Source organism: Botryllus schlosseri, chromosome 14 (genome assembly GCF_051294905.1).
Source record: "Botryllus schlosseri isolate E-star chromosome 14, Bs_hap1, whole genome shotgun sequence".
Lineage (NCBI taxonomy): Eukaryota > Metazoa > Chordata > Ascidiacea > Stolidobranchia > Styelidae > Botryllus > Botryllus schlosseri.
In genome coordinates, this window is record NC_137249.1 from 11208565 (window position 1) to 11230862 (window position 22298).

Genomic DNA, 22298 nt, shown 5'->3' on the forward strand with positions numbered 1-22298 from the left:
TCGGAACCTCGTGACTTGGCTACAACCCTGTCATTCATGAACTGCATCTGTTCCTTTGAATGCCACTGCAGTCTGCATCACTTATAGATTATGGGACATCATCAAAAAGTGAGACTAGACAGCCTGGAAGACGGATCTGAAAACCTAGTTCACACGAGCAGAAGCCCAAATGACCGATTACAGAGGGGCAGAGATTCATTTAGCCAACCGATATGATGAAACAAACAACATGCAAATGTGCGGTACAAAACAATGCTTGATCACTGATCGCTACCGACCGGTACCAGTGACATGATCACGGCGATTTTCGGTAGTATATAAGCGATAGTTCGAAACAAAGTGCTAAAACAAAAGAACCATCATTTGCGGCATGATAATAGCGAGATCACCACCTTAACTGGAGCGTCCATCACATTTCTTCTGAGCCTCTTTCTTCGTGACGACTCCTGTCTGTAGAACGGATTTCTGGAATATAAAAATCTCGGTGACGGCTTCCCGAAAAGATGACTTCCGCTTCTCTGGCAAGGCCGGTCCCCGTTGCCACGAGAGGAACAGATCAGACCACAAACCTGCGGTTCTTCTCGTGCCCATTGCGACGATGGCTTCTCCGGGTCCGGCTGCTACCCTTGCAGGCCAGTTTGCATTTGAAGCCGTTTTTTGACATGGAACCGCTGCCAAACGGAAATAAAAATCTTCCGTGAAACGCCGTCATCGACTTTTCGCCTTACAGACTCATGACTATGGCTATGACGAATGGACTTGAAGCCTAATACGATAATTCCAATCGCGAATAACCTCTGGGTAATCGAGTGAATTTTGTCGAAAAATATTCGTGCGCCAAGTCGAAATATGCACAAATTAGTTTTAGCGTTGATCATTGACCCATCCAAGTCCAAAAAATTAACTTCTGTCCAGCCCAGTAATCATGGCCCCACCTCCTTTCAATCTAGATTGGTGGTTCCCAACCTTCTTGCGTGTCGGAGCCGCGTTTCAAACTTCAGAGTACGTGTGGAGCCGCATGAAAACACTCGAGTCGGCTACTTATTACGTAAATGTAAGGGTAGCTAGCCTACCAGTGGATCTCGCCATCCAGCTAGTTCAAAAGCATGCACGTGGACTTCTATAGATTCCATATTGGTTATTTTAGCATTGATAGACGCAGATTCGTGAGAGCTATACATTGAAACTCAAAATGCATATCATTTCTAAATCATACTATAGTGTCGTTATGTGATAGCTCTACAGTCTTCATACATTCCAGTACTTAATGCGCAAGTTTGCGGGGGAATATACCATGAGTAATAGACATAACAAGCATCCCTCATTTAAGCATTTATATACAGAAATTAACTATAACTACTCATTGAAACAAACAAACAACTGTCGTCTATTATACTTTTTGCGGCATGTTTAGAGGCTATCACGGAGAGAGCCGCGGCCGGGAATCACTGGTCTAGTTGAAACATTCGTTTGCATTCACCGTTAATGACTGCAACCTGCGGTGAATGAAAATAAGGCACAAATCTTATAATAATGACAATATTTGAAAAGACATCGCCCTTCAAAATACGGACAAATCATGAAATAAGGACAGTAGGACAACCCTGGCGATAAGAAACCTCTTTTGCCGGTCGCAAACCATATTTGCCGTATCTGTGCAAGCCCCAGGCCTAGAGCGCATTAGCATTAGAACACATATTTCACAAGCGGAAATGCTCCGATTCAAGTCCTGATTCTCACCTGACGACGTCGCAATCTCTGTCGCCAATCTGCACAGTGACGTTGTTACCGATATTGAGATTGTCCCCGGCAAACGTGATCACGCTGCCACCGCTCCCCAAGCCACGCTGCGGGGCGAAGCTGCTCAGACGCGGCATCACGAAATTAAAGAACTGAAATAGCAGACGTCACCGGTGAAAGATTTTCGCTCGATAGGATGTCGGTAGAACTGGGCAAATTAAAGTACTGGTACCTGAGGGAGTCAAGAAAGCTAATGAGTATGGAAAATGGGGAAAGTTCAAACATATTACTAGTACGCGACCACAAAGAAAACAATTCCAGTTCCCCACCACGTAAAGACAATTTAGCATTTTCTCGACCACACCCACTTCATTGCGAATGTGTGTGACAATAGTCTTAACAGAAATATCATCTCCACTAAAATCTGTGACTTTGCACTACATGTTTTGAATGCTATGATACGGACCAGTCGAAGTGACATTGTGACAAGTTCGTTTGGTGACTGCTGTAAGCATTAAATAATCTGAATGACACGTGAACGTAGCACGAAATATTGAACTTAAGCAAAAGAAATTAAATCCGAAACACAGGAGCGAACTTCGTAAAACTGTCGTTGTTTGTCACGACGAGTGCCACCCTGACTTCCACCAAACAAAAAGAGTCAAAATAAAGATAACGGCGTGCGATTCTCGCAGAGCAATAAAAGAAATCGGGAATAACGTAGAAGAACAAGAACAAATGTCTCCTAATCGAAGAAAAGTGCTTTCTCGGCATGCTGCTCGGTAAACCGATTGGCCGCAAATAATTCATAACCTTCAACCAAACTCCCCCATCGACAACGCAAAGTATGAGCGCGCGGCTTCACAACAATGAAAAATCCATGCATATACCTCCCTGAAGACAGCCGTCTTTCCTAGACACGGCAATTCCGCTAGACAAAACAAATGCGTTAATACTAAATAGGAGCATAGGGGATAGTAGTGTTAACGAGCACTGATCAGCCACGTTTGGGAAAAAGCTAGGCTAGGACATTAGGTTATATCCTTACATCCAAGCATCTCACAGTATAGAAGTCAACCTTGGCAGCGACAAACTAGCAAACAGCAATCATTTAGTATTCGCAGTTCTAGTTTCTAGACCAGTGGTTCCCAACCTTTTTGTCTTCATTCCCCACTTCAGATTTATTCCGAGCCTTCATTCCCCCCAGTCAGCACTTTTTCAGCCTCGCCAAAAAAACGTTGGTCTTGGGCCCCCAGAACCCCCTCAGCCCCACTGAGCCTGTACGTTTTTCCCTGCGACTTATCAGCTACATTGATTATACTGTTTAATGCGTCGCCTTAATTCGACTAAACGCGCGAAGCGCGTAAAATTTATATAATTCGTGTTTGAATCGGCCAATATGATCGGGAATTGCATATATTTTACTATCAATTTTTTATCCCCTCTCTGCTGACTTAATCAGATTTGCCGGTAGAGCTGAGTGAGGTGTGTTGAAAAAGGTAGGACCCCTAAATAAGAATTGAACATCTTCGGGCGGACCCGTTGGTATATTGACTTCGTTACATTATGCTATTTTGTGACCTCCTATATCTGCTATGTCAAAAGACATGGAAATCGCCAAAACTAAAAGGCTCACACGATTTCAAATTGGCATTGCTTCACTGACAAATAATTGCTCCCTGCGGGATGGCATTTGTCCTGTGGCGTTCAGATCGCCAGGACAGGAACATTCGGCGCCAGCCATTTAGCCAATTGAACATATATGTATATTGTATATTAGTATAGATATCTAAGTTTTGGGTCACCACAAGGGCATTCCTTCTCGGCCAAGGTCTTCACGCTGCTGATCGTTCTGGCACACTTCTCGAAGTTGCATGTTACATGTCCTATAACTTCAGATGCCTTGGCGCGTCGTGGCGCAGTAATGGCCGACGCCGGAGTCTCCATTTCTATAAATTCTACGTATTTTCATGGGGGAAGGGTACCCAATAATCAGATATTCGGCAATATTATATCGCGGGGGGTTTGGGGTGCGGCAGTTACGGTCCTGTTCCCCACTGGCCACTACCCAGCACTTTCGTCATCACAGAGCAGCCATTTGCTGGTTTGACTACACAAGACACACAACCACGCCAGTACGCAAAACAATCGCATATTTCACGTCAAACTAGCCGTGCTGGTGAGGCTTTGTGAACAACACGCAATATAATTTTCGACAAATACATTCCAGAGCAGTTAACTGGTAATGGTAAATGCGCATGTGTCTCCGTGAATATGTAGACTGTCCTCTATATAATTTTGAACAAATGTGTCTATTCCCCACCAGAAACCACCGTTCCCCACCGTTTGGGAACCACTGTTCTAGACGTATATTATTACACTCAAAAACCAGTTTCTATTTCCTGAACACAAACGTCTTTCTGCCGTTATAACACTTGCAATCCGACCGCCTCACAGAACTACCAATACCAGAATCTTCAACATACTCAGTCAAAAACTGTTGAACGCCTACCTTCTGACTTGAGTTCCGATAATCGCTACCTCTACATTCACCCGTGTAACTCAGCAGGCATATCGACACTGGGCCGTTCTTGGTCCTCCCGACGTCTTCCACCGTGCAAACAATTCTAAAGTAGAAAATCAATCAATCCAGTACAAACGGCTGTTTCCAGATGTACCAGTTGTTTTTGTACAGTATAACTTAAAATTGACTATCGCACGAGTTGGGCTGACTAATTCGATTCCGAACCGAGTTCAGGAAAGTACTCGAGTATCATTATCATGGCATAACAGTACGGAGACATGGAAAGTTCAAATATGCACCTTTTATGCAAGTACAATGAAAATAATGCCAGTTATACATTACACTGGAGACAATTTGAAGAAGGTATCAAAACTGCAATCCTCATGTGTAATACTTGCGCTACCTCTTTTTTAGATGCTGTGATAGTGATACGACTAATGAAGATTTCAAGGTTCTTAAGGTTTGAAGAAAGTATAAAAACTACAATTATCATGTATATTATAACTCATAACTAGGGCGATTTTTTTTGACATGTCAAAAAAGTCAAAATTAGGTCAAAATTGTAGCGTTAGGTCAAAAAATGTCAAATTTTTTACAAATTCAAAACTTTTTTGCAACCTGCATTTCGTCTGTATTGTAGATTGTGCACTTATCATTTGACATTTTACAGCTTGTAGCCTACTTTATAGCCCTACCGTTGTAAACGGCCCATTGTCTGCTCATTGTGAATCATAAACAAATGGGTTGACATGGTGTTATGCTCAACGTACCGCAATATCTTCACTGAAGCAAGACTGCGTGGGCATTGCATGGTTCTTATATCAAGAAGCGCATGATGAAAAATTGTGATGTAGACACAATTGCCAGAATGAAGCAACACGGTTTGTCACCAGCAGTGTTGTCAGCGGACAACTGCTGCTGTTGAACAGCCAACAAATGCTGCTGTTGAACGTTCTTTCTCCGTTCTCGGCAAGTTACTTAGTAAGGACAGACACTTTCTATCCGAGCATGTAGGAAAGTATCTTTTGTGTATTACAAAAAAATTCTGATTTTTTTCTACCATAATACGTAATGAAACTACTGAAATTCTTCATGGGGCCAGATTAAGTAAAAATAAAGTTTTTTCATGTAAAAATTCGTCAGTTTTTTATCAAAAAAGTTTTTTTCAGGCCAAATTACTTCACAAGGATAGACAGATCCAACCAGAAATGAAGATAAGTAGTACAATTCTAACAATATGTGGGAAAACACCTAATTTGCGTATGTTAGGTCAAATTTGGTAAAAATCCAGATTGTTAAGGTAAAAAAAATGACAAAATTTTGATTTTTTAAATCAAAATCTACCGTTTTTTAGGTAAAAAAAAATCGCCCTACTCATAATGAATTTAGACGTATTTATTAATATTAAAATTGATAATGAAGTCACGTCCATCCCAAAGAAATATTTGATGCTTACTGTTCCTGACAGCAGACGTAATTTCATCATAAATTCTGCCGGGAAAAGTGACGATGAACTTGTCTCTGATTCCGAGTTAGATGACTCTCGAAATGACCCAGATTATGACTACCAAAAAGAACTGAAAGCTTCTAAAAGTAAACACTCAACAGCATACTTGGATTCCGATGTTGAAAATGCTGACAATTCAGAAACTTTGTTGGCCTCAGTCTGCAATTTGATTTTAAATGAGGAAGTTATTTTGACAAATGACAGTTTCGAGTTGTTCAAGGCCAAGTTCAATGAAAATTGTTCTGAAAGATGTGCAAGATTTGTTGTGACGAAGGTTTTCAAGAAAGCTCTAATGTGGAAGGAGTTTGATAGTGATATACATGCCGAGGGGTCTTTTCTGAAGTGGAAATTAACAGATATCCGGAGATTGAACAATAACACAATAAATGATGTTAATGCAGAATGCTCTACTGAGTATGAATTCGCAAATGCTCTTCCTGAAAAAAAAAGAAAAAGGAACCCTGCAAAATGGGTACGAACTACGCAGAAGATCGCTCGCATGAGAGGACAGTCATATGAATACATGTCGAAAACGAAAGGCAAAAGTATCATGCCCAAACGGGTTATGGGACCATCCTGCAAATGCAGAGATAATTGCTCATCACAAATGACAGATCAAGAACGTACGAAAGTTTTTGAGGAATTTTGGCAACTCGAATCGCAGAGCCAGAAACGACTATTCATTACAAAAAATGTCAAAAGAATAAACATCGCTCGAAGGCGATCGCGAGTTTACTCAAAAAGTAAGAGAAATAGAACTAATTCCTACAAATACTTTCTCCAAAAATCGTTGGACACTCAAGTGCATTCAACAGAAGTCTGTCAAACATTCTTTCTATCAACATTAGGCATCAGTAGAAAGCAAGTCCGAACAGCAATGTTAAAGGAAAAGGGATCCAGGTCAATTGAGCCAGACCAACGTGAAAAAAGCAATACTCATGTCACCCTGAGCAGCGAAAAGGTTCTTAATGTCATTAACCATATAGAATCATTCAAGACAGTAGAGAGTCATTATGTACGGAAAGGCACCGGCTGTCAGTATCTACCTGTTACACTAGACGTAGCATCCATGCATAGAATGTATTTACTGTTTTGCAGTGAGAAAGGGGTTGTAAGTCCCGTGTTGTATGAGACATACAGAACAATTTTCCAACAATACTTTAATATCAAATTCCAAAGACCTTCCAAGGATCGCTGTGACACGTGTGATGCATGGGAAAATTGCAGATTAGAAAATATTGATGTCACGAAAAGACAGGAGAAGCTGCTGCATGACAAGGAGAAACTTATGAGCCGACAATATAAGACAAAGATCAAAGAAAGTGCCAAACACACGGTTGGCATGCATGCAGCAGCATTCGATTTTCAAAAAACTCTTTTAACGCCTGCTGCAAGCTCATCATCCTTCTATTACAGCCAGCGACTTAGATGCTATAATCTGACTGTAACAGAAATAAGCGATTTAAATGATGTGAAGTGCTACTTGTGGAGTGAGCAAGATGCGAAGAAAGGATCGAACGAAGTTGCACCGTGTCTCCTTTCATATTTGACAAAACTTTCTCAGTCGGGAATCAAAGAAGTCTTTCTATTCTGTGACAGATGTGCTGGTCAGAATTGTAACCGCATGGTGTACATTATGCTGTCTTTAGCACTTCATTGGCTCAATTTCAGTTCAATCACCCTATCATTTTTCATAACTGGTCACAGTCAAAATGAGAACGACTGTGCCCACTCGTCGATTGAAAGAGAGGCAAGAAGAATGCAAACTTTCACATTGGCTCAATGGGAATCGGTCATAACGCACTCTCTCACAAAACACAGCACAAGAAATGCTCAAGTTAACCTGATGAAACATGATATGATTTATAACTTCAAAATTAGTGCAGCTTTAAATTCTTTCAGAGACGTATATAGATCTACAGCAAGAGATGACAAGGGGGAGATCATCAGATGGTCAAAATTGATTCAGTTGAAATTTGATGAACAAAATTCCACGAAGCTGAAATTCAAGTATTATTATTCTGACGTAGAATTCAGAACAGTGGACTTCATAAACAGTCCTAGGATCAGCGCTCGTTTGTCCGGCACGAAATTGGAGTCGTTGGGCCTGCCAAAATTGCAAGATCTGCCAAAAGTTTACGCATCTCCACCCGGAATATCTAAAGCAAAGTACGAGGCCTTGCAGAAACTGTGCCAAAAAAATCTAGTTCCTCCTCAGCACCATCAGTTTTACAGAGAGCTTCCACTTGAAGAATGTGACACTGAGAGTGAAAGCAGTGATGATTAATCGCAGATTGAGTGTAGCAACGTTGCTCGTGTTATTTGGTTTACATTAGTTATTTTCGGCTTTTTAGTTTCTGTTGTTTGATTTCTAAGTCCAATTCGAGTAGTTTTCATGGCATTTAAATTGACTTGGTCGCTTACTGTATACACTCTTAATTTATGAGAATGTGAAATATACTAATTTCCTGAGAAATGTGTGCTAGAGGTCATAAATTTGGTATTATGATGTTCAAGGATGATAACTGAACATGGTTGCACGTAAGGGCCTATGTCCTTAAATTGAGTGGAATGGGCCTATGTCCCAGGATATTATTGAGCGTTATTCATAGCCTATGTCCATTTGGGGGGGAAAACCCCGACAAGCAGATCGATTTGAAAACGGATAGTGTGTTCAGAAATCAAGTTGAGTGATGAGGAGAAGCATATATGGACTTTTAACTTGAAAAGCTTCAAGATTTTTCAATAATAAAAACTCATAATCTTTGAATTGAATTTTCTCAGAACTATGAAATGTGACATAGGCCCTTTCTATTCTGGACGAACGATATATATCCAGTGATACAAAAAAAATTGTATCTCATTACCCGATTCAAATACCCAATGGACATATACGGAATGATTTCGCTTTACCTTGACGATTCTTGATAGCCATCTTTTTCTATGTTACAATCCTCGTCGGCAACAGTGACTTTAACTTCTTCAGTGTCCTCTCGGAATATCCTGCCAAAGTTTATGCCGTCTATCGTAATGGTGGTTCTGCCGCCGGGAGCAGCAGACTCTGGCGTAAACTGAAAAGAAAACGTGTCGTAGGACGTACGATATGAAATCTATGTCAAACTATTAGGTAGAAAATCAAAAGTCTAAAAAGTACTAAAGTAGTCTCAAAGGACAGATTGGGCCGAGGGATCACGCACTTTTAACAGTCAACCGTAAGCGGCTACTCTCGAAATTTCAAGACGCATATTCGTGGTGATGCAAAATTACTATGGCACTACATATATGTGCAGTGGGGGTCTTCAAAAATGACTTTTTTTCTCAAATCGCACTGGCTACTTGATTAAATTGTTAGGTTCCCTAATTTAAGCCTGATAAAATTGTTAGGTTACCTAATTTAAGCCTAAACACCAAATTCGGTTCAATTCCAACCAGTAGCCGCATTGCTACAGGAGAAGGAAGTTTCTATTTATCGTCGAAAAATTTGGATTTGAATAAAATAGTATTTACTATAATAAATAATTGAAGATTTGGTCACCGTCACCGTAAATACTATTTTATTCATTTATAATCCAAATTTTTGACGGCGATAACTCCGCTTCCACTGGTTGGAATTGAACTAAATTTGGTGAACATCGTTTCTATAGACAACCTATTACTTTCATGGGGTGAACTGAAAATTTTCAAATTTTTTGTTACTTATTTTTATATAATAAATAGAAACTTTCTTCTCCTGTAACAATGCCGGCTACTGGTTGGAATTGAACCAAATTTGGTGTGTTGGCTTAAATTAGTTAACCTAACAATTTTATCAAGTAGCCAGTACGATTTGAGAAAAAAGTCATTTTTGAAGATCCCTAATGTGCAGTTTTCGAAAAAAAAATTCAGGTACCGAGACACAATGCCTTTTTGTTGCCATAAATATTTCACTCATGAACGTGATGCAAGCGTACACCGAAACTACTTTCTAAACTACAAAATCACAAAAGTAAGTTATCTTGCCTAAAAAACTCTTCGAGTACAACTAGGCAAAACCTATTCGAGCACTAGTAACAAGTAGAAGTACTTCGTCACTGAACATCTCTGATCTGGGCCATGGACTATATTTCCCAGACAGCGTCACATCAAATCTTAAGTGTTTGGGTTACTCCGCAGCCTGAATGGATGGTGACAGCAAAAAATCCCAGGTGCGAAGTCCACACTGTCACAGTGTCAACAAGAACCGTCTCCAGACTTACGTAACGCCCTAATTATGGCATAACCCTGTCTCCCGACATCCCCGACAAAAACACACCCACAAGTGTAAACACCACACAGTCACGGCCTAGATATCATCTCGTATAAGGATCACTGACACGTAAATCAAAACCAGATGTCATCGTAAAGTTTCATTGCGATGTCAACTATTTCGAAAGCAAATATACTGGGACATTCCAAGGGCAAGAACAATCACCGACGAGGTGAAAACACCTACATCAGCACGAGAGGAGGTCGGAAGCCGAGTAATTGTACTTTCCGGGGTATTCAAGTAAACATTGCACTACCGACACTAACTAAAATATTCTCAAAACTACTTGTTTTTTACAATTTGGATTTTGAAAACTAGAAAGTAGTTTTGAGGTATATTGAGGTCACATTAACTGACTTGGCCTTTATGAATTATAGGATTCGGGTTCGGGGTAGATTTCGTGTATGAGGATAGAGAGCAGGGTTGTAACCAAGCCACAAGGCTCCGAGTCACAAGTCAATCTCACTTAAAATTATAGTTTTGACCCGAGTCATTCTCAATTCACCGCCGAGCCAAGTCCGGGTCCGAGTCATGGTACTATGCCTCGAGTCCGAGTCCAAATCATTGTGTTGACTGCTCGGTTTCCAGTTAAAGTCTTGTAGAACCCACTTTTTATAACTCTGTTTGATGATATCGAATGGTCCGAATTTATAATATATACTAAACTTTTACTTCACTTTTAGCAGTTTCTAGTCGCATTTTCAAGTACCAGTACCAATAGACAAAATCCCAACAGCGTGGTTACTTTACTATTCTTTGAAATTACAATGAAATATCGGTCTTTGCCGTCTGAGTCTCGAGTCATATGATTTGGTTCGAGACACGCGCAATAACTCGAGTCCAAGTTGAGTCAATACGCATAATTACTCGAGTCGAGACATTTCCGTATTTTGAGAAAATGACTCAAGTCAAGTCAATAAAAAATCATGACTCGAGACGTTACAACCTGATAGAGGGTAGCTTGAGTAAGCTTAGGTTAGGATTAGGTGCCTCCAGGTGCGAATTCACTGGCAACTTTCTTTGACAGCCCTGGACATCGTACAAGGGCATACCAGACGACAGGAATCAACTATCGGCACAACAAAAACACCGCAAATCGACAATAACCTATCGATCTTACTTTCAAAATTTCCGGATGCGTGCAGACTTGCGCTTCGTCGAGCCACCCCGGGTAAACGCCGCCCGACACGGACTGGCACGTTTTCCCAGTGCACTCGTCGCACAGCGTGCACTTCTTCTCCGCCTCGCACCAGCCGCAGTGCAAGTCCTGGTCCCGCAGCAAGCAGGTGCCGCAGCTGTCGCCCTTGCCGTGCGAGCATCGGTACATTCTCACTGAACGGTCAAGGACAAATTGAAAAAGGGCAGGGACACAACCAGCCCTGCAGAGTTGGTTCACTTTATCACCGACTCCAGAACTCACAATCGCAGAATGTTTGCAACATTTTTAGTTATTATCATGGACAAGTGAATCAACCCATATTTTTGAACTTGAAAACAAATTGTACTCGCGGAAAGAAGTCGAGTTTGTGAAGATCCACCTGCTCTACATGAAAAACTTGGCAACTCTTGTAACTACAACCACACACTTTTTAGTAAAACTCGGTAACGTTTGGTTTAATTTCAAAGTTTAAAAATCTCCGACTCCAACAAAAAGAAAATAAAAAAAAAACGCCAGGATACAATGATCTGTATGTATGCGTGGCAGTACTCACCTTTCAAAGACTCTGGGTTGTCGATGAGGTAGTTGTCACCCCAGTAGAGATCGATTCTCGCGTCGGCTTCATACTTATCGGCAGGCAGGAACCCCTGGAAACACGTCGCGAATTCGATAAATGAAGAACATTTTCAACTTTGAGTTGAGACGACATCATATTAAGGGGGGGGGGCACTCCTTTAACAATACGGAATATAGCCATGATAACTTCATCAGTTCATAGCACGCCTACCACAAATACCAGAATCTCGGCACAAACAATCTCTTACCGTGATAGGCCCGCATGACACTTCCCGCGAAAGCATCGACCCGTTGATTTTCTTCGGCGGCAGCCCGTCGATCGCAAACACGCACTGGAACTTGGGTCGGGACGTGATGATCGGGCCCAAATTATCGACCCGCAGTCGGACGTTCTGCGGCTTGCGCTCGTGAATGTAAAGGGGGTCCACGACCTCGGAAAGGCGCGGGCATTCCTGCGAGGAAACGTGCCAATAAGTCGTAGTCTCTGTCGCATTGGCTACGTATGATCGAACACCCCTCCTTTTTGAATCCATAATCTAGCCTCAATACTCCATAGCGAGTAATTTGTTTCTGATCGCGCTCAGCCAGTAATTATTACAATCAGATACAAGCAAGGCAATTAATTTCGGCTTCTGTACAGTGTACATACATTTTAAATAGGTTCGTTAGAATATAGAATGCGGTATCCACTTTCGCTGTAACACCACCCGCATTCCCCAAACACCTCCCATTTATTGAGGTTGGTGACGCACCTGTATGTAGGATTTGATACCTTAAATTTTACGGGCAGAAGAGTCTACGCGTATACCGTGACAGCTTTCTCTCTCGAAACAATGAAGTTTCACGACAGGCCACGACAGATCGGATAATGTGAAAGGGTCAAAAGTAAATGGGGATGGGCAATATTTAATCACATAGCATTTGAAAGGGACTCTGAATCAAATCAATATTTTTCAGTATTTTCAGATCTCCGAAATTAAATTCCAGTAAGGATTACAAACACCGAAGAGAACATAATCAAATCGCATAATATGCTTGCATCCACCATCCCTGCGAGTTTCAAGCGATTAGACTCAGTGATCCTTACTGCTCATCCCTAGTTATAACCGCCATGTTCGCAAAAAAAGCTGGTAGCTGTCAAAAAGCAAGTGAGGAACATACTTCGGAATTATGTAAATTCCCAGGATAAGATTTGCACAAAACACCGTTCCGGACACACGAATTGTCTCCCACGCACCAGTGGCATTCATAGCTCGCCGACCCGAGGCACTGAAGACAGCTAAAATGGAAACAAAAATTCAGAATCGAACACAGACCGCCAGCAGATACGACAGAGGCTCGTAGCCGACCGCCAAGTACATTACCATCCAAAAAATTCCATGGTCTGGCTTTAAACCTAAATTCTACTCACGAGCTCAGGTAGTTGCAGTCATAGTAAACAATTTCCGTAGCCGCGATTTCAATATTGGAGCCCATCGCCGCATAGACTAGCGTTAAAGGCAATCGAATCTCTGAATATCAACACAAAAATCAGAATAACGAGACACGTCGCGGCAAACGACCCGTCGTACCTTTCCCGTTCAGATTGGGTACTTTCGACGGCAGAGGTGAATTGCACGAAACGTACGTGTCCCTGTAAGTGGCCGGGGTTCTGCCCGCATCGCCAAAATCACACCAGTACGATCCGCCGATCGCATTCGGGATGTTGGCGATGTCCACCTTAATCTGAAGGAATACAAAATTGAAGCAAGGGATACAGATATTCCAATTACAGTAGCATTATAATATCGCACTATATGATACTATCAGAAGGCCTTGTGGTGAGTCTGGCCATAAAGGATTAGGAAGATGCTAGTCTATCGTGGGTAGGGCTGGGCAAAATCGAGTACCTGAGTGATTCGATTCTGAATCACTTATTATGCTTCGAGCCGAGTCGAGTATTCGAGTGTCACTCGCTATGACGTCATAATATAATATAATATGCAAAAGTTCAAATAAGTAACTTTTATGCCAACACAAAGATTATAATGCCTATTATCCATCACATTAAAGATACTTTGGTATATTCTTTGACCATACCGATTTCATTGCACTTTGTGACAACGTTGTGGGATGATCATGAATTCGTAAATGTGATATTTCCAGTAACGTTATTAGCTTTTTTACTATGTTTTGTATGCTGCAATACGGGCAATCAAGGTTTTAAGGGTACCACAGGGGGAAATCGTATCGTAAATCTAATTCTCGTTGAAATTAAACTTCAGTAGCGAAGAGCGTATAATTTCAGTACTCGAAAAAATCGTCTTTTACTACTCGACTCGAATCATTAAAATTAATACTCGATTCAGATTCGAGTACACGAATCATTGTGCCCAGCCCTAATCGTGGGCATAATGTTGTCACATTCTTCCATGAGCAATTGAGATACTGCAACTGGGCATATCAACCAGAAAATATAGCGAAATGGAAAAATTGGAAAGAATCCAACTGAGCAACGATCAACTAATGCATTTGGAGGAGGTGAGAGTATCAACTGACGCAACACCTAGAAAATCTACATGTGTATCAATAAAAAAAAAAATTTATGTAGTAAAGAATGATATAGAACACATTGAAAGCGTGTTTTACGGCCAATGCCAGCACATAGGCCAAGACATTCAGATACAATTTAAAAATCAACGGACATTGGAAATTCCAGCTTTTAGTTCCGTTTCTCTCCATTGGCAATAACATTCCTTACAGCACACAGAACAAGTTACCGTATCAAAATAGATGTAAGGAAGTTCTGTTATATTGAGCTCATGTAAATAATTACCAAGATAGGACTCCGTAAGACGAACGAAAATCTACATAGAGATGTAAATACTAGTATACTACTATTACTATCAATTAGTGAGAGTGCGATCATACCGGAAATGTTAAATCAATATAATCACAATCATAGCTAATAATCATTGTGGGATGTGTTATCCCTATTTAGTAGCAAGCTTCCATTTAATCCACCGTTGTCTGTACTAATATGTTATCATTAATACCGGCTCACAATATCACAGGAATAACAAGCGAAATACTTCCAGTGCTTTGGCGAATACAAAGCCCATCTAATCATCATAGACGGCTTTTGTGTAAAAGCAAACTATTTCACCCATTCACACGGTAATGGCCACCACCTTCACTCGCAATTGAACTGAATGGATCACAATGGAAATTCCGAGGTAGGTGAGAATAACGCAAGACAAAGCAAGTAAGAGTCTAAGTCATAGCTCAAAAGGATCATCATTTTGAGTGACATCTTCCTGGGTTAGTTATCAAGATGTTGCGCCACGGCGGTGTGAGATAGAAGGGTACAGAACCCCGCTTTTATGCAGCGCTACATGCATTCAACAGAACAAGGCGTGCTCGTGCTGCCATTAAAATACAGTATGACGTAACCACGCAAAGCGTAACCATAACGCTTGGAATTTTTCGCATATTTCTACCGAGCGCACAGGAATGCCCGCCATTATTACACCATACACAAACATATGCCCTGCAGCACAACTCGTAGGAAGGATTAGCGGCGACAAGAGATTCAAAACCAAACGAATTCTCATTACCTTCTTATTAGACATTCGAAATCACGACATAACGCATTAAGGTATCTTTCGCAATCAAACCAGACATCAACAAAACCTCAGTTTGTGTAAACAGGAAAGTATGACGAACCAATCCTCTCATTGCGCATACATAGGAGGCATTGACAATATATATCAAGACAAAGACTTTATGGTCATCGTCATAGTGTGATTGGTATTCACGTGTCCCATTTATGTACAATTCTTTGATCTACTTAGATTTGTACAGTACCACAGTACAGAAAGCGTGTCCAGTAATTACGAATTCTAAGAGGTCGCTACATTAGGGACATTTTGGAAGAATCTCAGATAAAAGCACTCTCATCACCACACAGATTATTCGCGCCCACTATTTCAATAGCAGAGCGATCTCGAACACAAAGCGAACGGGGGAGGGATACCAGAGATTATAAAAGCGTGGTTAGTCAAGTTTTAAATTCCAGCTCTCAAATGTGAAACCAGAACTGGTATCACGTTGCTGTATTAGTGGGAATAACGAAGAGCTTGGATTACAACCGAGTTGATAAACAAGTGACAGAGCACAAAAGAACCATCTTTTACAACTTTTCTGGGCAAACATTGGCGGACATTTACATGACACAGTTTTTGACACACGACATCAGCAGTAAGACATAATCCATTATTATCATGGTTACATTCTCAAAGTTGTCACTTCTATTTATTCAACATTACCGCTACATTCAACATTGCCGTATGCCGTGGTCACTTTGAGCCAGGCAACTACTGACAGTACTAAATAGCAATATATTGAGCCTTTGCGCATACAGAGATTACACGTGTAGTAAAAAGAGCAAATATATGTTCAACTTTGAAAGTCGCATCAGACATTAGAAATTGAAAATGCTAGGTAGCATTCCCATAATTATAAATATAATCAATGAACAAGTGTGAATGTATCATCCTTTTTTAGCGAGAAAACTGTTCGTTTACTAATTTATTCATCGTTGAATATTAATCAGCGAGGACAATCCGGAACTTGAATTTGAGCTGTCACAGAGATAAAAGAATTCTTTGGAACTTGAGAGTATATGAATATGAAGAGGCAAACAGCAGGCATGAAACTGTGAAACCACTGGAATACCTGTTTGGTGTTTGTGTATGACACACACAAGGATGACCAGCGTTGCAGTGTATACTTGTTTTCATGCATCAAAAAGTACACTTACAAAGATTTTGAGAAATCGTATCGTTAGGTTTCGTAAATTGCCGGTAAATGAGAGGGACTTTTATATCGGTAGACAAAATTTTACTGTTTCATAAAACGTTTTGTCACGACCATCCAAATTAGGTCTGCGAATGTACAGATTAAAATGCATTTTTGATGTCCAAGTTCTAATTTCATAAACATCATAAAACTGCTTACAGCACCACTGCTATAAATAAATCGCTGACGAATCATAGTTAATGGCAGATGACCTTCAGAAAATTGCACAACTGAGGCAACACTTACAAACTCGCTTTGAGAAGACACATGTAGCGCTGCAGGATTAGTACCAGTCAATCTAGGGCAGCTACTTGAGTCCGAAGTCGCGTAATAGTTTGGTCCTTTCTCACACTCTGTTGCGGGAGCACATCTGAAATCGAACATATCGATTACCCGCCCTCACGAGTGTCAGCCGAAAATATTTGGGTTCATTTCAACAGGAATATACTTTTCAATTGTACAACTGTGCAGCTCACTGCAACCAAGACAGCATAGCGAGATAGCAACTTACCACGTATAAACAAGCAGACATAGATATAAGCAGAAAGTAATGTGGATTTAATCGTACCAAAGCAAGAAAAACACCTTCACACATCACAGGGAATCAAACAGGAAATTATATCGTATAGATACAACATTTACTTTTCCGAATGAGTGCTAATTTGGCACTCTGCTAGCGAAATCAAGGACGTTACCTGTCAAGTAGCGTGCACCAACCGCAGAATGGATCACCAGCATTGAGGCAGTCCGCGCAAGTCGTAAACTTTTGGCAGTCGTGCAGCGGGAGGCTTGACAACTTCCTTTCCGACATCACAAAAAGCCTGGTGAACTCATTGTTTAATCGCATATCGGGAAGAATGGACGGACTGCCCATGTTCTTCCAACGATGATTATCCTTGCTATCGTACGTATCGATGACGACTTTTTCGTAGGGTTCTAGAAGTCGATTTCCGGCTGGTTTCGAATCAATCTTGAGCTGGTGTAAAAAGTTTTGTTATAAATACGCATTGCAATGAATGGCAACATATATATCAATACGCTCATTATGAATAGCTCAAATTTATCATGATTACCAATAACAAGACCATCATTTATTTGGGATTTTGTTTAGAGTACAGTATCAACAGTGTTCACCAAAAGAACTACACACACACACGATACCGGTAATACTAGTAAAATATTGCTTCATATCTACCGGTAATGGACAGAATGTAATTGCCACGTAAAATTGCCATGTCTAGTTCATTATAGTTGTTGCCGGTGCAGAGAAGTCCCTCAGTGCCCTTGCTTCATACTAACATCAAAGCATATGTTAAGATGATGGGGCATTAAAATGGAAGAAATATCTATGTGGCAGACTGTATTTTATCATTGGCATATTGTCCCCATGCAGGGTAGGCCTACCTCATATTGCTAATAAAGGACACAAAATGAAGTTCACGACGTGTTTAGTAGCCTATTTATCGAAAATACTTTTTTCGCTTCCTACACAGTTCATTGATACCCATAAGTGATCACTGGTCGGCATTATTACTATCGGTATGCAGTAACATAGCTAATGATTTGATAAGCGGAGGCCATATACCAAACTTCAGATTATACCCATATCATGTCAAAACAACAGATCTCGACTCATCTGGTGAGGAGCAATATTTAGTCCACAGCAACATATTTACAAAATTTACCAAAAGTGACAATGAGTCGAAAAATTAATCACAAGTACAAACCTTGAGCAGCTGACCATCATCAGTACCCATAAAAGCAACCGTATGCTTCCCTTGCTTCGCGACTGCCACCGATGTCACGATCGTGTCTTTACTCTCATAAACGGTGTATCCGATCTTGGTTCGATTTCCCTGGTACAGGCCCACAATGTCCCATATATTATTGTCGCACAGTGGACGCCTGATAGGGAAAGTCTGCAATGACACGGATTTGAATAAGTAATTGTAAAACGGTACTACTATAACTATATAATACTGCTGTTTGGCATTCCCTGCAGTGAGTAAAGTCTAGTCAATTATCTAAAGACCAACCAACCATACTGATAATCTTTGAGAAGAGTTGTCGTCAAATACATTTCTCTCTAGGTAGAAAAGGGCACATTGCTCAATGCTCATTGAGGAATTACATAGCCACGAGTTCACACTTCACATACCTTGATGAAACTGAGCCCCACATACACCATGTGTAAATAGATATCATACATAAATAGAGTATACTGCACAGTATTGTTTCAAGGCGAGACTGCAATCCTAAATGGACCACCAGTAGTGTTCTACAATTTATAGAACATTGATAACAACAATTTTAATCCATTTCAGGTTAAAACTAGATAGCGCATGAAAAATGGAAAATGAACCTCCAAAATGTGTAATTATGATATTTATCGTTCCAACACCTCCAGATCTTACTCTTACGCTTACTTGGTATACACATCTGAGGAGGTTTGTGTGTCAATTACAACCATTCACTGATACACAGTTGACTAAATTTCCAAATTCAAGGAGTGTTTGAAGCTAACGAAGGGAACGTAAATAATCTTGGACCACGTGGCCAAATTTACATTGAAATTTACCAGCTACATTTTTCCCCCACGCAGTTGTAAGTAGTGCACCCTCAATGCCACTTGATAATTAGCCCTCAGTGTGGGCACGCTACATCAGGAGTGAGGAACTATAAAAACGCATAAATTGGACAACATTTTGGGTGGGCCATATCATTTTTTACTCCATACACAAAAATTCCAGTTTACAAGTGGCTTTATATTCAACAGGTGGAAAACCTCCTAGTGAGAGCGCTGAAAAGTAATTTCATTCCTTGACAATTGCAAGATATATTTTGAAATCAGGCATATTGTTGTCTACGGCATTATCTTCCATTCATAGAAATCATAACCAATCGCACTGACCACTGTAACCGCCCTATTACTTCAAAGAAATAGCACTTACGATTTTACTGCACGGTATGGCTCCTTCTCTCAACCATCCAATGTGTGTCATACTGTGCCCGTTCAGGCAGCCTCTCACCATCTCGTAATACTCCGCATCCAGTTCATACATTGGAAACATGGCAAGAGTGCTTCCGCTGGCAGTGTCGCCCTCCGTCGCGAAAGACACGAAGAGTACATCAGGATTAGGAGATCCAACAGAAATATCGATTCCGAGCTCGTTTTGCAATAGGCTGCCGACTTTCGCAGTGGTCGAGGTTATCACTCGTGTCAATAACGACTCTCTTCCATTAACCCACGTACGGGAAGCAATCGGAATTTCCAGGTACGAATTGGTCGTCGATTTTTCGTCTGTGCCTCTCATGCAGACCTGCGAGACGTACGACTTGACTTTATTTTTATTGACACGGTCGGCGATCTGCGGATATGAAATCACGAAATATCCAGTTTTGTCACCGTCGAACGCGCTGACGAAATTGACTCGAAACTTTTCGTCTTTTGTCTTGGACGACAAGTCTTTTCTGGTTAAATGACTCGTGGTCTGTTTAGACGTCAGCTCTGAAGACAACATCGTCGGATCTTTGTTTCTTCGCGGCATTCTTCTGCTGGTGATCGTCGGAAACGACTCGTCATCTGAGATTACTTTGGTATCGTGTTCAGTCCTAGATGATCCGACATACAGCGATCTTTCTCGTCCCGCTCTACCTTCAAGAGCCATGAACGCGACTGTCGTCTGGTCAGGTAACATGCTTGCCACAAAATCGTTGGCGCGGGGATCATTGGCAGGAGGAAATTCGTTTAAAACATGCGTGACATTACCGAGCTGCCTTAAATCGCAAATGCCTTGTTTGATGCTCCCGCAGGCCACGAGTCGGTCGTTATCGGAGTCTATTATTAGCAGCTTATTGTAGTTATTTGTATTTTCCGTTAAATAGTTACAAACTGAGTGCGGGTAGCATTCCGGACTATCCAATTTCGGGCCTGTTTCAGCCGTTTTCTCCGGTCTTAAATCCTGTCGAAGTTGATAGATCCTGTTCATGCCTCCGACGTATAACCGGTCATTTCCGACATCAAACTCCATGTGTTGGAAACTGCATAGCACGTCGCCGCATACTTCGGCGTAAAAATGCCTTTGCTCAATTGCACTAATTTGTTCCAGGCGATACGCCGAAAGAAGTAAAATTTGCCACCAGTATCGCAATGACGGGCACATGGCACTCGTTTGGTCGCGTTACACCGCTGATAAGACGGCACTATGCAGACAGCATGCTGATTTCGTAAATTATAAAAGCGTTCAAAAGGCAACCATTTCTGAATTATTAAAATACATTCTAAGGTTAGTAAATCTTGACAGGGTTGTCTTATAAATAATACTTGCAATAAAGCTGCTACTAATTGTATAACTAGAACATGCTGTAATATCATGTTAGCCAACTCTTGGCAAGTGCACTAGCATTGCCAGTATGGAATCAGTGCCTCGTGCACACCAAAGATTCTACTTGCTGCACACACGGCGTGATACTGGGAACCGTCTTGGCACACAATAAATATATTGCGTTAAACATACTGGGATTTTAACCTGATCATTGTTATACACATTGACATTGCACACAAACACACATGATACAAGGAATTGAGAATAATGCCATATTCATGACAAAATGCCACAGAGCAGGAGTCCTTCCAATAATATCTAGAGCTAGTCAAGGACTATTAACATGACCTGGTTTTGTATTTCAACCAAAACCAATTGATAGGCCAATACTGGTATTTGCATTGTATAGTTAATTTTGATGGACGCCCGGCGGCAAAATTACAAGATTTTAACTTGAAAATACATTACTTTGATTGGGAAGTTGGGATTTACAGTAACTTCGCCGTAAGTAGGATTGCAGTCTCAGCCTTGAACAAATTTGATAACTGTAGTAAGGTAGCAATCTACATACCGTATGGCGTATTGTAGTGTCCATGCTATAATCTTCAACACTCCGTGTTGTAAACAACTTAAAACCGTAGTTCGGGAAATAGCACACTCAGTTATTTACCGCTATAGCCAACCTCACAGATTTGTCGGTTTCCACTTATTCCAAAGCTATTCGGTTCATGTAGACGTTAATGTATATACTGCAGTCGCATCTCGCAGTGCAATCGGTACACCAGGTTATTTACGTTTTTAATAACGATCTTCGTCGTTTCAACGCTTTTTTATCTTGCCGGAAGAAATATTGCGATAGTTAAACGTAATAATACAATTTCTTCATTATCGGAACACTTCAATAACAGATACTTCCCTCCCTGGTTTTAGCGCACGCAGCCTAACAACTCCATCTATGAAGTCATGGCCCCAGCAGGCACTAAATTACATATGGCCTGCTACATTCCTTCGTAAATAACACTGCGAACTCTAGCGACCAAACATTAAAAAAAAAACTTACCAGTGGCCACCGATCCACGGACCACATTCACGGACTTTATATCTAAATCTCAAATCGTTGGTCGATTATTTTCTGGAAGTTAGCTACTTATCCGCTTCGGATCATGAATATCCAAAGATGAACATACAGATTTATACTTATACATGCTTGGGTTGCCATACTTTCGGATTTTGTTGCTAAAATAGGCGTCCTGGATGTATGATTATATGGTCAGGAAACTCCCTTTCGTACTCTGAGATTGTATAATTTTTCCGACACTTTTACTGGTCGCGAACATTTACTT

General features: G+C 40.9%; 2 protein-coding genes across 2 annotated transcripts in view; one reads left to right on the top strand and one right to left on the bottom strand.

The window, feature by feature from the left end:
* LOC145455295 (plexin-A2-like) overlaps positions 1-20927 on the bottom strand; it is a 31485-nt gene extending 10558 nt beyond the window's left edge. Inside the window, exons 1-15 of the mRNA XM_080333251.1 lie at positions 19582-20927; positions 18358-18549; positions 17326-17606; positions 16877-17000; positions 13363-13516; positions 13203-13302; positions 12953-13070; positions 12040-12243; positions 11769-11862; positions 11177-11388; positions 8685-8842; positions 4253-4367; positions 1741-1892; positions 570-671; positions 393-465 (exon numbers count right to left, since the gene is read on the bottom strand). Coding sequence (XP_080189377.1) covers positions 393-465; positions 570-671; positions 1741-1892; positions 4253-4367; positions 8685-8842; positions 11177-11388; positions 11769-11862; positions 12040-12243; positions 12953-13070; positions 13203-13302; positions 13363-13516; positions 16877-17000; positions 17326-17606; positions 18358-18549; positions 19582-20793 — 3291 coding nt within the window. The 5' untranslated portion in view covers positions 20794-20927. The remainder of the gene's footprint in view (positions 1-392; positions 466-569; positions 672-1740; positions 1893-4252; positions 4368-8684; positions 8843-11176; positions 11389-11768; positions 11863-12039; positions 12244-12952; positions 13071-13202; positions 13303-13362; positions 13517-16876; positions 17001-17325; positions 17607-18357; positions 18550-19581) is intronic.
* Positions 1-22298, top strand: part of LOC145455301 (procollagen C-endopeptidase enhancer 2-like) — a 97127-nt gene that overhangs the window by 48428 nt on the left and 26401 nt on the right. The gene's annotated exons all lie outside the window — the stretch shown is intronic.